This window comes from Panthera onca, chromosome D3 (genome assembly GCF_046562875.1).
Source record: "Panthera onca isolate mPanOnc1 chromosome D3, mPanOnc1 haplotype 2, whole genome shotgun sequence".
Lineage (NCBI taxonomy): Eukaryota > Metazoa > Chordata > Mammalia > Carnivora > Felidae > Panthera > Panthera onca.
Genome location: NC_138350.1, coordinates 20,339,653 through 20,355,962, shown reverse-complemented (window position 1 = coordinate 20,355,962; position 16,310 = coordinate 20,339,653). Strand labels below are relative to the sequence as shown.

The 16,310-nt window shown below is 40.6% G+C and overlaps 1 protein-coding gene across 10 annotated transcripts in view; it reads left to right on the top strand.

Annotated features, from left to right (window-relative positions):
• DEPDC5 (DEP domain containing 5, GATOR1 subcomplex subunit) overlaps positions 1–16,310 on the top strand; it is a 127,164-nt gene that overhangs the window by 13,004 nt on the left and 97,850 nt on the right. For all 10 annotated transcript variants that reach the window (XR_009604170.2, XM_060612608.3, XM_060612614.3 and 7 more), the window contains 5 exons: positions 1,779–1,848; positions 6,749–6,827; positions 7,970–8,031; positions 12,643–12,712; positions 13,279–13,351. Coding sequence is in view for 9 of the 10 variants with exons in the window: in XM_060612608.3 (XP_060468591.1) it covers positions 1,779–1,848; positions 6,749–6,827; positions 7,970–8,031; positions 12,643–12,712; positions 13,279–13,351 (354 nt within the window). In the remaining variant the exon portion in view is untranslated. The remainder of the gene's footprint in view (positions 1–1,778; positions 1,849–6,748; positions 6,828–7,969; positions 8,032–12,642; positions 12,713–13,278; positions 13,352–16,310) is intronic.

The window sequence follows — 16,310 nt, the reverse complement described above, 5'->3', positions numbered from 1 at the left end:
AAGTGCCTTCTCAGATAAGGCTTGCTACTTGTCCACTCACAGACACACTGAGCAGAGGAATGCCAAAAAGCACCCCTGTTGCTGAAAGCAGAGCTGGGAAGCATATTTTAATTTTTTTTTTTTTTTAAGTTTATTTATTTATTTTGAGAGAAAACATGAGTCAGGGAGTGGCAGAGAGAGAGGGAAAGAGAATCCCAAGCAGGCTTTGAGGAGCCCTATGTGGGACTCAAACCCACAAACTGTTAGGTCATGATCTGAGCCTAAGTTGGACACTTAACCAACTGAGCCACCCAGGCACCCCTGGGAAGCATGTTTTAAAAACCATGGACTTGGTCCAGCTTTCTTCATTTTACAGGTGGGAGGGAAAGCCAGTAAGGCTGACTGATTTGTCCAGTGTTTCTCAGGTAGGCTGACCTGTGACTCATGGTACACAGCATTTTCCTTGCTTTGATTTTATCTTTTCTTCTTTTTTTATGAGGACTGATTGCTTAGGGCCAGACAGGAGATTGCTTTGGGGTTGGTAGAAGAGAAGGGCTTGAGTGGTTGGTTGAGGGATGATTATGAGGTACTCAGATAACAGCTACCACTTCCTTTCCAGAATAGCATTTTGTGTTAATATTTACCAGTGGTATAGTTCTTGCTAATGCAAATACCTGCTAGTACTTACTTGAGCACCTCCTATCCCAGCACTGTCCAGAATAGTTTCCCCACATTATCTGGTTTCTCAGAACAGCTCTACAAAGTAGATGTCATTATCTCCTTTTTTAAGATAAGGACACTGGGCCTCACAGAGTTATTTCCCCATGGCTATTCAGCTAGTTCAGTGACTCTTAGAACCTAGATTCCTGATGGGACTCATTCCACTCAAGTCTGATCTCCTCAGAAGGCCATGTTCTTTGAACTGTCTGTCCATTTTGTGCCCTTAAAAAGTTGCAGAGGAAAAGACATTAAGCCCCCCAAATGCAATACCAAATTGCCATGAAAACTTTTCAGCAGAATGGCCTCCATTGAATGTGAACCCTGTCCCTATATGCCTCCTGACTACTTGTCTTCTTTATTAAAGTATTTTTTTTTTAAGTTTTTATTTATTTACTTTTGAGAGAGAGCGAGTGAAAGAGAGCAAGTGTGTGCACACGCACAAGCAGCTCCTGGGAGGGGCACAGAGAGGGGGACAGAGGATCTGAAGCAGGCTCTGCATGCACAGCACAGAGCCTGATGTGGGGCTCGAACTCATGAACCTCGAGATAGATCATGACCTGAGCCGAAGGCAGATGCTTAACTGACTGAGCCACCCAGATGCCCCCATGACTGCTTATCTTCTAATTCTGATATTAGGATTGATTTTGTTTCTGTTGAAACTCCATGTTCATGAGAAAGTTCACAGAACTTTCACAACTGTTGAAGGCTGGGATTAGCAAAATTGTTCATTAGTTCTTCCTAACTGTTTTTGTGATGTGGACCCTTTTGAGATTTGACAAAAGTTATAATTCTCTGCCCAGAAAACTTTGCATGATTTCAGAGAAATCATGGATTTCCTGAATCCCTCCTGAGAATGACATGTTGTTTATAGAGTCCCAGATTAAGAACTGTCATACAAATTCAGTACACTCTGAGAATTCTTTATGTTGTGTAATCTTTTCATGGCTTTCTGGAAATCTGTAACTGGCCAGGTCATTTGAGGATAAATATGAGAGTACAGTGAGCCACCCTGAAGTCATCCCTGTTTCTTCTTGGTTTATGTAAGACTTGTAATAACTCTTGCATGTATATCTTTTCAGGGCACAGGCTGGTGAGCTGTGGGTCAAGAATGAAAAGGTCATGTGTGGTTATATCAGCGAAGATACCAGGGTGAGATTGATAAAATGCGTTTGTGGTTTTGTTTATTCATACTGTTAGGTCTGAGTCCTGAACTCAAAAGACAAAACAGAGACAAGCAAAAACTTGTCTCCTGATGGCTACTCTTCTCAGGTAGATAATATTTTAATATTGTCAAGGATGTCTGAAATTCTACTGTTTTATAGTTGGATCTATCCAGTTTGGGGTTGATCTTCATTTTCTCTTCTGAAAGAGGTCTAAATGTGGAAATGTAGTGTCTAACCTGCAGGCTTCTTTGCCTACGAATACATCGCAAAGGTTAAACTCAGTAGAAGATTACAGTCAGTAAACATGAACAGAGACCTTTGCAAAGGAAATCTCGTTCTTTGGTTCTTTATCCCAGTTGGAAAAAGCCAAACTGAACAACTGTAAACATTACCCATGCTGGTGAAACCACCTGTCTGCTCTTCCTTGTTCTCATCCTCTGCCTCCCTTGAGAGCAGTGGTTTGAACTGAAGGTGATACTGCCTCCCCAGGGGACTTTTGGCAATGTCTGGAGATATTTTTATATGTCACAGCTAGGATTATGTGAAGAATGTTGCTAAACATGATACAATGTATAAGACAGATCTCCAGACCAAAGAATTATCTGGTCCAAAATGGCAGTGTTGTGGTGGGGGTGCTGTCTGGTGTACTGTGGGATGCTTAGCAGCATCCCTAGCCTCTGTGCACTAGATACCAGTAGTGCCCTGCAGGTCACGACAACCAGACATGTCTCTAGAAATCACCAAATGGCCCTAGTTGAGAACCAATGCCTTCATAGGTAACTACTATCTGAATTTTATTTTTGTATTTTTCCTTGTTTGCGTAGTGTTAATACATACGTATGTTACTCTAAACAGTTTACTGTATATTTGTTTTGCTTATTTTTAAGCTTTATTAAAGTGAAATTAAAAAAATAGTCCTTTTTAGCTAGCTTTTTTTGTACTTGATACTGTATTTTAAGTCTATAATTAGGAGTATATGGGTTATAGGTAAAATAATGCCAAACTCTTTTTCAAATTCTTTGGACCACTTAGTATTCCTAGTAGCAATATATAAAAATCTGTTGTTTTTCATTTTTTTCCAACACTTGGTGTGAGATTTTTTAAAGTTTCTTGCAGCTCTAGTGGGCATAGATTGGTATAGTGATCTTGTTTTGCTTCTCTCCAGTTTTCTAGAAATTTACTCTTTTTTTTTTTTTAAGTTTATTTACTTTTAAGAGAGAGAGAGAGAGCAAGAGCGAGTGCATGTACGTGCTGGGGAGGGGCAGAGAGAGAGGGGGACAGAGGATCTGAAATGGGCTATGTGCTGACAGCTGAGATTCTGATGTGGGGCTTGAACTCATGAACTGTGAGATCATGACCTGAGCCAAAGTAGGCCACTTAATTGACTGAGCCACCCAGGTGCCCCTCTAGAAATTCACTCTTGGGGCGCCTGGTGGCTTGGTCGCTTAAGCGTCTGACTTTGGGTCAGATCATGATCTCATAGCTTGTGGGTTCAAGCTCTGCATTAGGCTCTGTGCTGACAGCTCAGAGCCTGGAGCCTGCTTCAGATTCTGTGTCTCCCTCTCTCTCTACCCCTCTCCTGCTCACTCTCTGCCTCTCTCTCTCTGTCTCTCTCTCTCAAAAATAAATAAACATTAAAAAAAAAAAAGATATTACTCTTAAGCATGATTTACAAAGACTAGGATAATTTGGTGTATGTTTACCTCTTCAACCTTATTCATACACTTATAATAAATAATATGGAAGCGCCTCTTGTGTGTCAGCTACTGTACTTTTTTTTTTATACTTTGTTTTTAATATATTTTTTAAATTTTATTTTAGGGAGGGAAAGAGAGAATCCCATCGTGGGGCTTGAACTCACGAAGCATGAGATCATGACTTGGGCCGAAATCAAAGAGTCGGACATTCAACCTACTGAGCCACCCAGGTGTCCCTACACTTAATTTTTAATGGCTCCTGGCTGGCTCAGTTGGTAGAGCATGCCTCTCGACCTCTGGGGCATGAGTTTGAGCCCCGCACTGGGCGTAAAGATTACTTAAAAAACAAACTGGTACAGAACATTATCCATGAATATCCTTCATTCTAGAGGGGAATTCAGAGTGGGGAATTCCCATTCAATGGGGATGCACAGGTAAACAGCACAAACAAGATCCCTCCCAGTAAGGAGCTTACACTGTAGTGGGGAGATAGATGTAAGTAGATACCCAGTCCATAAATGTGGTAATTACAGATTATGATGAATACTCCAAAGGAAATTAATTGGGTAATGAGAAAGACTGAGTGTGGCCACCTTAGTAAACAAGTGAGATAAATGAAAACTTCTGAGGGAAAGAGATGGGCATTGTGGTAGAGAATAACAAGAGACCTTCTTTACAAAGGTGGGCAGGGAGGTGTCTCCGAGAAGGTGCCAGAAAGGTGAGACTTAGTCAGTGTATGAAGGTTGAGACAAAGAGCGTTCCAGGCAGAAGAAACAATTGTGAGAGGCCAGTGTGACAGAAGCCTAGGATATGAATAGGGAGAATGATGTCGATATGAAGGTGGTCTGGTTCCAGCCAGTTCATGCAGGTCCTTGTAACCAGTGTAGAGTGTATTCTAAGGACGATCTGCTGAAGGATTTTAAGGGGGGAGTGATTTCCAAATTAGGCTTTCAAAAGATTACTTATTCTGTTGGATTTTTTTGTTGTTGTTACATAAGTTAATACCTTTGTTATAGACTAGTGATGTTTCAAATGGTGGAACTTCTACTGGTCTTTGAATTCTTTCAGGGCTGACTTTGCTGTGATGGCAGAAGTGTTGTGTGTCCAGGCAGCATGGGCTATTCTTTGCATACAGGAACCACAGTGCCAGATCCCCACAACTCATCTTCATCTTAGTTTTGTCACAGAAGGAGCATGTGTACTTGTGCTGGCTTTTATCAATTTTCTTCACGATTTTCCTGAGGGAGGCCCCATAACAGGTCCTGTATTTACCGACAATTCTGATTTTCGTGATGCATTTAACTATGTTGCCACAAACTGGGGCCAAGCTCAGAGAGCCATCCAGTTGGATTTTGTTGAACAAAAAAACCTAAAGTAGCAATGGCAAGCAAAGTCAACTTTTTTCTCTCTGGTAAAATAAGTCATTAGGTAGGCCATTCACTGCTAGGATGGCATTGTCACAATTATTGGTGATCTAGATAGGCTTTTTTTGTCTTCCTGTTCTGCCTTCCTCAGGATTGGGCTTCCATGGTTCAGTTGGAGCTGCTGTAACCACTTCATATTCCAGGTAGAAGAGAGAGGAGCTACTTAGGAAGCCGGGAGGTTTAGTCTTTTGTTAGTCCCTTGCCTCCCGGAATAGTGTTGGCTTCCCATTACGTAGGAAGAAAGGATGTGCCATAGGCATCCACAGTATGTGCTGTAGCCACTCTGGCTCTGTGTAGAGCATTGTTTATAGGGGCAAGAATAGAAGCAGAGAAATGGCTTAGGAAGTTAGAAGACTGTGGCATGGACTGAGGTTAGAGCTGTAGCAACGGAGAGATGTGGGCAGACTTGGGATGCGTTTTGGGATAGAGTCTGCAAAACTTGCTGATGCATTGGATATAAGGAGCAAAGGAAAGAGAAGAATTGATCAGCTCGATAAACAGTTGGTGGTGTCATTTATGAGGTGGAAAAGACAGGAGGAGACATTTGGAAGCATTTGGGAAAAGATGTTTGTGAGATACCTGTTGGACTTCTGAGAGGAGAAATCTGGGGAGGCAGTTGAGTCTGGAGTTCATTTTGTCACTTCTCCCATATGTACCCCTCCCCTCCAAACCCTCCCACCCTATCCTGTCCTGCCCTTGGGAACCATTTGCTGTTCCTTAAACATGCCACATTCTCTCTTGCCTCTGTATCTTTGCACATACTACTCTCTCCTGACTAGAGCACTTAGATCCTGCCTTCCCCCCTTACAAGCTACTCATCCATCCTTCCGCACTCCTCTCAGGCTTCCTTGCTTCTGGAAAGCCTTCCTAGTTCCTGAGGCAGTCTGGGTATGAAGGGCGTGTACGATGTGAATTATAATTTATTAGACTGGCAGCTCATCAACTGGCATATCTTAGCCCAGGTTCTACATTTGTAATGACCTTTTTTTTTCTTTCCCAGGTAGATTTATTGTCCTTTCTCCTATGTTTCTTATGAGAACCTTCATGGAATGTTCGTATATGTTGCTGTCTTTTGCACATCTTAATCCTCTACTATAATTTCCTAAAAGGCAGGGACAGGATCTTCTCTTCAGAGTTTATGATGTGAGGGATGAAGCTTGCTTTTAGAAATCTCATGCCACAATTGAGAAAATCTTCCATCATTGTTTTTTTTTTGGGGGGGGGGTTAAAGACATTTAAGATTTACTGTCTTATATTTCATTTCTTTTATTTATTTTTTAAGATTTTATTTTTAAGTAGCTCTGCACCCAATCTGGGGCTCAAACTTAGAACCCTGAGATCAAGAGTCACATGGTCTATGGACTGAGCCAACCAGACGCCCCATGTCTTAACCATTTTAAAGTGTACAGTTCAATAGTGTTAAGTACATTTACATTGTTGTGAAATGAATCTACAGAACTTTTTCTTCTTGCACAACTGAAACTACATCATTGCTTTTTTTTTTTTCAACGTTTTTTTTTTTTTTTATTTATTTTTGGGACAGAGAGAGACAGAGCATGAGCGGGGGAGGGGCAGAGAGAGAGGGAGACACAGAATCGGAAACAGGCTCCAGGCTCCGAGCCATCAGCCCAGAGCCTGACGCGGGGCTCGAACTCACAGACCGCGAGATCGTGACCTGGCTGAAGTCGGACGCTTAACCGACTGCGCCACCCAGGCGCCCCTACATCATTGCTTTTTAATGCAACTATGTTTTTGTTTATTTCAGGTGGTGTTCCGTTCTACGTCGGCTATGGTTTACATATTTATTCAGATGAGCTGTGAAATGTGGGATTTCGATATTTATGGTACTGTCCCTAAGTGATGGTTGTAGCTGCCATTGGGTAGATATATCTGGTTTCCCCCAAGTTGGTATCATTTTATAGCAAGATGTTGACATTCTCTAAAAATGTATCTTGAGATCTTTATAAATCCTCAAATGCGAAAATAAATATATTGAAAGTAATTTTTTTACACACACACACACACACACAGACATTTATTTATTTGGTGAATTCCATGAAATGCTGTACAGTATTAATGGAAAATCTGACTTCTCAGATCTTTAATTGTTCTGTAAGTATAGGTTGAAAAGTCATAAAGTCACTCTGTGGGTAGGAACCAACACTTTCTTTGATATCTTTCATTTCTCTTCCTGTCACTCAGAGAAATCTCCATGTTGGTCTCATTTTATTAGAATTACTATGTAATGAGTAGAGGGAAGAAAAGCTGCTATGAGGTGTGGATACTGTGTCCAACACACCAACCCTATAGTGCATGTATTTCATATTAGTGTTTAGCAAATTATAAGCGAATTTGTGCCATGGGTCATCAAGGTCACTCAAGAACAGCAAGAACTGCAAATGATAATTCAGTGAATGCCCAGGGTCCTCTTCTAATCAACTTTGAACGTCATTGTGAAATACTCACATTTAGTATATATTCTTCGTCTCATTCTGAAGATAACACTGTATTTTTCTTTTTTAAAAAAAGTTTATTTTGAGAGACAGAGAGAGAGAGAGAGAGTGCCAGCGCACACACACGCGGGCGCGCGAGAGAGACAGACAGACACCCTAGCAGGCTCCATGCTGTCAGCTTGAACAGTTTGGGGCTTTAACCCATGAACTGTGAGACCATGACCCGAGCCGAAATCAAGAGTTGGACACTTAACTGACTGAGCCACCCAGGCCCCCCAACTCTGTATTTTTAAATCATCAAAGTGTTTCAATCTTGGATGTTACCTTGGAGCCATGGCCTCTTAGGCAGATACTAAATTTGGCTTGGTAGAAAGTCTAAGTTGAACACTTCTATATATCTGGCTTTTAGGACCTTGTTTTAAGATACAGCAGAACCCACCTTCTCTTTGGTCTCATTCCTGCTATTTTACTGAGAGAAGATATTGTGAACAAGAAATAAAGATAATCTTCACCCTCTTCTCATTGCTTTTCAGGGGATCTATATTTTGAGAAAGCTGTGAATGGTTTCCTTGCTGATCTCTTTACCAAGTGGAAGGTATGTTTTTTATATACTAAACCTCATTACATAAACTTATTCATTGCAGATTTTAGAAATACACTGTTTCTACTAAGCTGCCTTTAGTTAAAGTATCTAAGCTAAAGCCTAAATTGATAAAACTATAGATTTAATTACTTTAACTGCCTCAACATGATAAAGGTCATTTATGAGAAACCCACAGCTGACATCAGACTCAATGGTGAAAGACTAAAAACTTTCCTCCTTAAGATAAGGAACAAGGTGGAGTGCCTGGGTGGCTCAGTCGGTTGGCTCATGTCATGATCTCACAGCTCGTGAGTTCAGACCCCGCGTCAGGCTCTGACAGCTTGGAGTCTGGAGCCTGCTTTGGATTCTGTGTCTCCCTCTCTCTGTCCCTCCCCTGCTCACACAGTCTCTCTCAAAAATAAACATTAAAAAAAAAATTAAAAAAAAAAAAAGATTAGGAACAAGGTGAGGATGCCTGCTGTCACCACTGGTGTTCAGCATTGTACTTGAAGTTCTAGCCTCAGCAACTAGAAAAAAAATAGAAAGCATACGTATTGGAAAAGAAGAAATAAAACTATTCTATTGACAGATGATCTCCTATATGTAGAAGATCCTAAAAAATTCACCAAAAAACTATTAGAGCTAAGAAATGGATTCAGCAAAGCTGCAAGGTTACAAAATCAACACAAGCAATCAGTTGTATTTCATCAGCAATGAACACTCTGAACAAGAAATTTAAAAGCAAAGAAATAAATTGTATGTATGTATGTACTTATTTAAGTAGGCTTCACACCCAGCACAGAGCCCAACAGGGGGTTTGAACTCGCAATCCTGAGATCATGACCTGAACTGAGATCAAGACTTAGACACTTAACCAACTGAGTTGCCCAGGCTCCCCCAAGGAATTAAATTTTAAAAAGAGAATTAAATTGGGGCACCTGGGTGGCTCAGTTGCTTGGGTGTCTGACTCCTGGTTTTGGCCCAGGTCATGATCTCATGGTTCGTGAATTCGAGCCTTGTGTCAGGCTCTGCACTGCTGGTGAGGAGCCTGCTTGGGATTCTGTCTATCTCCCTCTTTCTCTGCTCTTTCCCCACTCACTCTCTTTCTCTCTCTCAGAATAAATAAATAAAATTAAAACAAAAATTAAAAAGAGAATTAACTTAAAAAAATTCCATATACAAGAGCATCTGAGAGAATAAAATATTTTCAATTAATTTACCCAAGGAGGTGCAATATTTGTTTGCTAAAATCTATAAAACCTTGCTGAAAGAGATTAATAAAGATCTAAATAAGTGAGAAAGAACCAACCCATAATCATAGATCGGGAGACTTAATACCGTTAAAGTGGCAATACTACTCAAACTATAGTTCAGTCCCTATCAGAATCCCAGTGGCCTTTTTTTGCAGAAATGGAAAAGCTGATTGTAAAATTTATGAAGAATTGCAAGGGATCCTGCATAGCCAAAACAACCTTGAGAAAGAACAATAAAGTTGGAGGACTCTTACTTCGTAATTTCAAAACTTACTACAAAGCCAAAATAGTCAAAACCATGTGGTACTGGCATTCAGATAGATTTGTAAATCAATGGAATAGAATTGAGAGTACAAGAAATCAATCGATACATCTGTGGTCAGTTGATTTTAGACAAAGATGTCAAGTCCATTTAATGAGGGAAAGAAGAGTCTCTTCAACAAATGGTTCTGAGGCAACTGAATATCCATATGCAAAAGAATGAACTTGGAGTCTTACTTTGCATCATATACAAAAATTAACTCAAGGGGGATCAAAGACCTAATGTAGGAGAGCTATTTGAGGTCACATTATGTTGTGGCAAAGAGCGTGGGATTTGGATAAAAATGGACAGGGTTTAAAATTATGATTCTGCTCTGATTAGCTTTTTTTTTTTTTTTTTTTTTTTAATCTTGGAGAAGTAGTCAGTCTTTCTGAGCCTCTGTTTTCTTTTCTGCAAAATAGAGATTATAATAGTCCCTGCCTCACAAGGTGTTTTAAAGCATCTGTACGTAGTAAGGTCTCAGTTGAATCTAAGTACCGTCTTCCTACCTCAGCAGTATGGGGGCACTATCCATCAGCTGTGAAGGGTATGGAAATAGATGACGCTTGCCTTCAGAGAACTTACGGATCTGCTGGGGAGCTTGCATCTACATATTTGAAACAATAGAAAGCCATATGTTTTAGGGTTTAGAATTTTATTTACTTTTGAATTTGGACCTGAAGACTGAGGAAGGTTTGGATGGTTGGAAAGGAAGATGGAGAGGGTATGTCAGATGAACAGTTTGAACAAAAGGGTGTAGATGAGCATGAGAGTAGGGTATGGTCTTAGGCAACTTCACAGAGGGTTAGTGTAGGGAATAATTAAGTAGTAAGATAGATTCAAAGGATGGGGTCACATCAAGCCAGGCAGTTTGGACTTGACAGGAAGTGTGGGAACTATTAAAGATTCTCAAGCAAGTGGTCAATATGATCAAAGCTGGGGAGAATTTGAGGAAAGAGTAGTCCAAGTGGCCAGGAGCAGTGTGGTGAAGTGACACATGGAATTAAGCAGACCAGCCAGGAGGCTTCTGCAGTCATGTGGCTTAACAGTGATGGGGTCTTTGTGTCTGCCTGAGTACAGGGGCTAAAGTTTGAGATGGACTAAATAATGGTCACCTTGGACCACATAGTGGCCATTTCAGCATTGGGTGTGTGAAAACCTCCATTTTAAGTCTGGCTCAGTGTCCCTTAGATGTTCCCTCACCCTACAGTCTATGAATGGATTTTTGATTAGATATAGGGGTAGGGTTTGGCATAGGCCTAGTCATTAGTTTATAGGACTTCACTCTTCAGATTTGTTAATTTTTTTAAAGTCAAGAACTTGGTTTTAAAGCAGGAACTTGAAAATGAATTAAAATAACTTTCTGTAGCCACTGTATTGATTTAATGATATTTGGTGAAGGTGAACGTTGTTTATACCTTTTTACAGTTTTTTTAAGTTTATTTATTTTGAGTGAGAGAGAGAGAGTGAGCAAGCAGGGAAGACACAGAGAGAAAGGGAGAGAGAATCCCAATCAAGCTCTGTGCTGTGCTGCACAGAGCCCAACATGGGGCTTGATCCCACAAACGGTGAGATCGTGACCTGAGCTAAAATCAAGAGTTAGTCACTCAACTAACTGAGCCACCAGGCACCCCGGTTGTTCTTTATGCCTCCTATTGAATAACTTACAGCTAACACTGTGGACAGCAGGATTGAGCATGGGAGTTCATGAATTCATTTCAGAGCCCAAAATATAGTAGGGGTGGGGATAATAGTAGTAGTCCCAGTTAACATTCATTGAGTATTTTGACATACCTAGTATCATGGTATGTGTTTTGCCTACATTATCTCACTCAATCCTCTTGCTCCTGTTAATACTGGTAGGAAAAGTACAGCTCAGTGAAGTTGGGTAACCATGATCAACAGCATGTGAAAGCAGAATGAGGATTCTCATCTGGTGCCCTCCATTCTCCCAGAGCTACCCTGAGATCGTGGCCTCTGTGCTATCCTGTCTGTATTATTACCCCAGGCCATGCCACCTGTTGTATGTTAGCCCCACTGTCACATGAGTTGAGAGGCTCATATACCCACACCAGTCCAATCATTGTAAGGCATTTATCCTTATTTATCACTTACACCAAAGTAAGATAAATTTGGAGTTGAGTTTGGAGCACTGGGCATCCAATAAATTAGTAGGTGACTAATGAAGATTTGCTGTTTCCTAGCACTCTGCTCTTGGTGCTGTTGCTTGTATTTAGGAATTTCTGTCCACTTGAGATATATCCATGGGGGAATATAAGGTGGCATGTTATGTGCATCATGTTGTATATATACCTTACATGGTAAATGCTGAATTGTGTAGTCAGTTAACATGGTGGGTTAGAGATGGGGTTGGTCAGTGGAAGCACTCATCTTCGAAGATCCGGGAGGAACTGAAACTGGGCTTGCTGGCTTACTGGTGCAAGCCACATTTCATGCTATCTGTAAACACCCTGTTTCCAGAATGTTGATTTCCAGACTCCATGGAAATGTTTATTCTCACTAGTCCCCATCTCAATCCAAAGGTACTATGACACCTTGGCTTCAACTGCTGCATCTTGAGCAGCTCCCAACCCTGATTTTATGACAGTGGTAGGATGTGGGGGGTGTATTTGATTCTTACATTCAGCATTATGCGTTCTGTTCTTGTTCCTAAACTATGGTTCTGAAGAAATTTTAAAAACACCATGAAGCAGGTACAAATAGCATGATCCTTTGATATTGGGTTCATCTAGTTCATGCCAAATCAAGAACAGAGATAGTGACCCATACGTATTGATGATTTGCTGTTTTCAAAGCACTTTTTGCATTCCTGGGACTATTGCCCAAGGTTACATAGTGGTAAATTTCCGGGCCAGGACTCAACCTGCATCTTCTCACTCCAGCAGTGCTCTGTTCACTGCATCATGCAACCTACAATGATGTGACATCATCCAATACAGTGTGCTGTCACTGAGTCTCCTAGAATTGAGAATATTATGTTAATGCAGGCTGCTTCATCATGAAGTGAATGAAATAAACTTGAGCTGCTTTTTCTCTACTCATTCCTAGGAGAAGAACTGTAGTCATGAAGTGACAGTGGTCCTATTTTCTAGAACTTTCTATGATGCAAAATCTCTTGGTAAGTCTTTCTCCTACGGTTCCTTTTTTAATGCTAACAGTTAAAAAAAAATTTTTTTTAATGTTTATTATTGAGAGACAGAGAAAGAGCATGAGTATGGGGGGGGGGGGGGCAAAGAGAGGAGGAGACACAGTATCCAAAGCAGACTCCAGGCTCTGAGCTGTCAGCACAGAGCCTGACATGGGGCTTGAACTCACAAACCGTGAGATCATGATCTGAGCTGAAGTCGGACGCTAAACCGACTGAGCCACCCAGGCGCCCCCTATAGTTCTTTTTATTAAGCTTTCCATCCATTCTTTACCATCTTTCCCTTTTTCATCTTTCCCACTCATCTTTCCCACTTTTTCTCTAATGAGCGTAGGGTAAAATGGAAAACAGCACAGTCCATTAGTGGATGCAAGAAGTCTGTGGGCCATGATTCATCTTAAAGCCAACTTGATATAATTTCATTCATTCATTTGTTCATTTATTTTGGTAATGCAAATCTTCAACCCAGAAGGAGGAGCAGATAAACTGTGAATTTCTCTTCTCAACCTGATCTACATGTGTTGTTTTCTCTTTTTCAGATGAATTTCCTGAAATAAACCGAGCCTCAATTCGACAGGATCACAAGGGACGGTACTATGAAGACTTTTATAAGTATGTTTGAGGCTTTGCTATGCCCCCCCCCCCCCCTTTTCTTGGCTGTTTCTTTCCTAACTTAAAAAAAAAGTAACCCTTTAATTTTGGCATACTAGGTTTACAGAATAGTTGCAAAGGTAGCACAGAGAGTTCACATATACCCTTCACCCAGTTTTCCCTGTTAATATTTCCTAACTATGGTACATTTGTCAAAACTATGAGATTAGCACTGGTATAGTACTATTAACTGAGTTCAGACAGTTCTCATATTTCATCAGTTTTCCCACTTTATGTACCTTTTTTCATTCCAGCATCCAATCCAGGTTACCAAATTGCATTTAGACTTTTCAAACTTTGTACTGTGAAAAATTTCAAACTCACAGAAAAGAAGAACAAATAATATAATAAATTCACACACCCAACACTTAGATTTAACAGCTATTATTATGCCGCATTTGCTTCATCTGTTTTTTGGCTACATTTTATTTTAAAGTAAATTATAAATATGACATTTTGTTCTTATGCATATCTAAAAGATAGGTTGATTTCACATATAACCACAATATCATGGTCACATTGGACAAAGTCAATTCTATAATATCATCTAATATCTAGTACATATTTAGGTTTCATTAATTCTCTGATAACTTCTGTTTAATCTGCCTGTTAAGTCTTAATCTAAAGCAATTTCACCCTTCCTTTTTGTCCCCAAACACGTGACATGTTGAAGACTCTGAGTTGGTAGTTCTGTAGTACTGTGTTTTCCAAACTTCCGTGTGCCTATGAACCTCCCCTGGGGATTGTGCTGAGTCCAATCAGTTCAGGAGTCCTGGGGTGGGCCTGAGATTCTGCATGTCTAACTAGTTTCTATGCTTGCATATGTTGGTTTCTGTACCCCATTTTGAGTAGGGAGGCTAAGGAGGACCCCTTCTGGATTTGTCTGATTGCATCCTTGTGGTGGTACTTATTTTCTGTAAATCAGAGGTTACAACTGGGGCAATTTAGCTGCCCTCTCCACTCACCCCGGGCATTTGGCAGTGTCTAGAGACTTCTTTTTCCTTTTGGTCAAAATGGTATAGGATAGGTAGGAAGGGGAGGTTGTACAACTGATACCTACTGTGTAAAGGCCAGGGATGCTGCTATGCATCCTGCAGTGCTCACAGGACAGCCCCTGCTGCAAAGTTATTTAGCCCAAGGTAACAATGGTACTGAGGTTGAGAAGCCCTCTCTAAAGACTTGATGGGATTTAGGTTGGACCTTTTTTGTAAGACTTATCAGGAATGCTCATCAGTCCAGATGTGCTGACAGTGCCCCTGAATAAGGGAATGCTTTGTGAGATGATAGAAGCGTAGTAGATACAGTCGGATGGGTTGCACTTGGGCCTGGAGCTGAAGGCCCTTGATCTTTTAAACTCTCAGATCTGTGGAGAAGTTTATTATGTGATTCTTGGTGCTTCAGGTGGAAGCTAGAGTGGATCTCAAAACAGACTTTAAAAACCCTTTTGTGGGTGCCTGGGTGGTGGCTCAGTCGATTGAGTGTCCAACTTCAGCTTGGGTCATGGTCTCATGGTTTGTGAGTTCAAGCGCCGCATTGGGCTGTCTGCTGTCAGCACAGAGACTGCTTAGGATTCTTTCTCTCTCTCTCTCTCTCTCTCTCTCTCTGCCTCTCCTCTGCTCATACTTTCTCTCAAAAATGAATAAACGTTAAAAAAATAAAAAGAAACACTTTTGCTTTGTAGATTTTAAATGGATTATTTTATTCTTGCCTGAAGTAACCAAGATTTTATGTTAAAGTAAAAACCAAGTCCTTTGAGGGGCGTCTGGGTGGCTCAGTCGGTTGAGCGTCTGACTTTGGCTCAGGTCATGATCTCACAGCTCGTGAGTTTGAGCCCCACGTCAAGCTCTGTACTGACAGCTCGGAGCCTGGAGCCTGCTTCAGATTCTGTGCCTCCCTCTCTCTCTGCCCCAACCCACTCTCATTCTGTCTCTGTCTCTCTCAAAAATAAATAAACATCAAAAAAATTTAAAAACAAACAAACAAACAAGTCCTTTGAAACTGAGCACATTTCATCAACTAACTATACTTGTTAAAGCCCTTAGAGACTGCTTCTCTCAAATGCACTACTCTGTCATTGGTTCAGTCTTGCTTCCTTAGACTGTTTCCTTCTGTAACCCAGAGGAGGAACCCTTTGCTAGTTTCCCTTCCTATCTTAAACTCTGAAATACAATGTCTTTGTGTTCTACAGTAACAGTTTACTTTGTGGGTTTAGTTTTTGTGTCAGATGGCCAATCCTCTCCCCTCCCTCCCAACCTGGAGCCCTAAACATATTTCTTTGTAGCTAGTTCCCTCCTAAGTCTGAAGCCAACACCAAATGCCAATTTGTATTTTTCTCTCCCTTCTCAACTTTGTAATAGCATTTCTAAAGAATAAATATTCTTTTTTTTTTTTTTTTTTTTTAAATTTTTTTTTTTAATGTTTATTTATTTTTGAGACAGAGAGAGACAGAGCATGAACAGGGGAGGGGCAGAGAGAGAGGGAGACACAGAATCTGAAGCAGGCTCCAGGCTCTGAGCTGTCAGCACAGAGCCCGACGCGGGGCTCGAACTCACGGACTGTGAGATCATGACCTGAGCTGAAGTCGGACGCTTAACCGACTGAGCCACCCAGGCGCCCCAAGAATAAATATTCTTTAGTAATTATATATATTTTTTAAAAAACCGTAAATTGTGGATAAGCACCAAAGAGTGACAAATTATGAAACTTTTTAAGGCTGTTTTTGGAGTAACCTTTTTAACTTTTTATTTCAAAATCTTTTCAATTATGAGAACATTGAAAGAGGAATATGATGAATCTGTATACTTTTCACCTAGATTTACCAATTATTAACATTTAGTAGACACATGATTATCTTCTACTTCATTATCATCTTTTAAGGACCAAGGACTTTGTGAGAGAATGTAAGATTTTGCCAATTGTC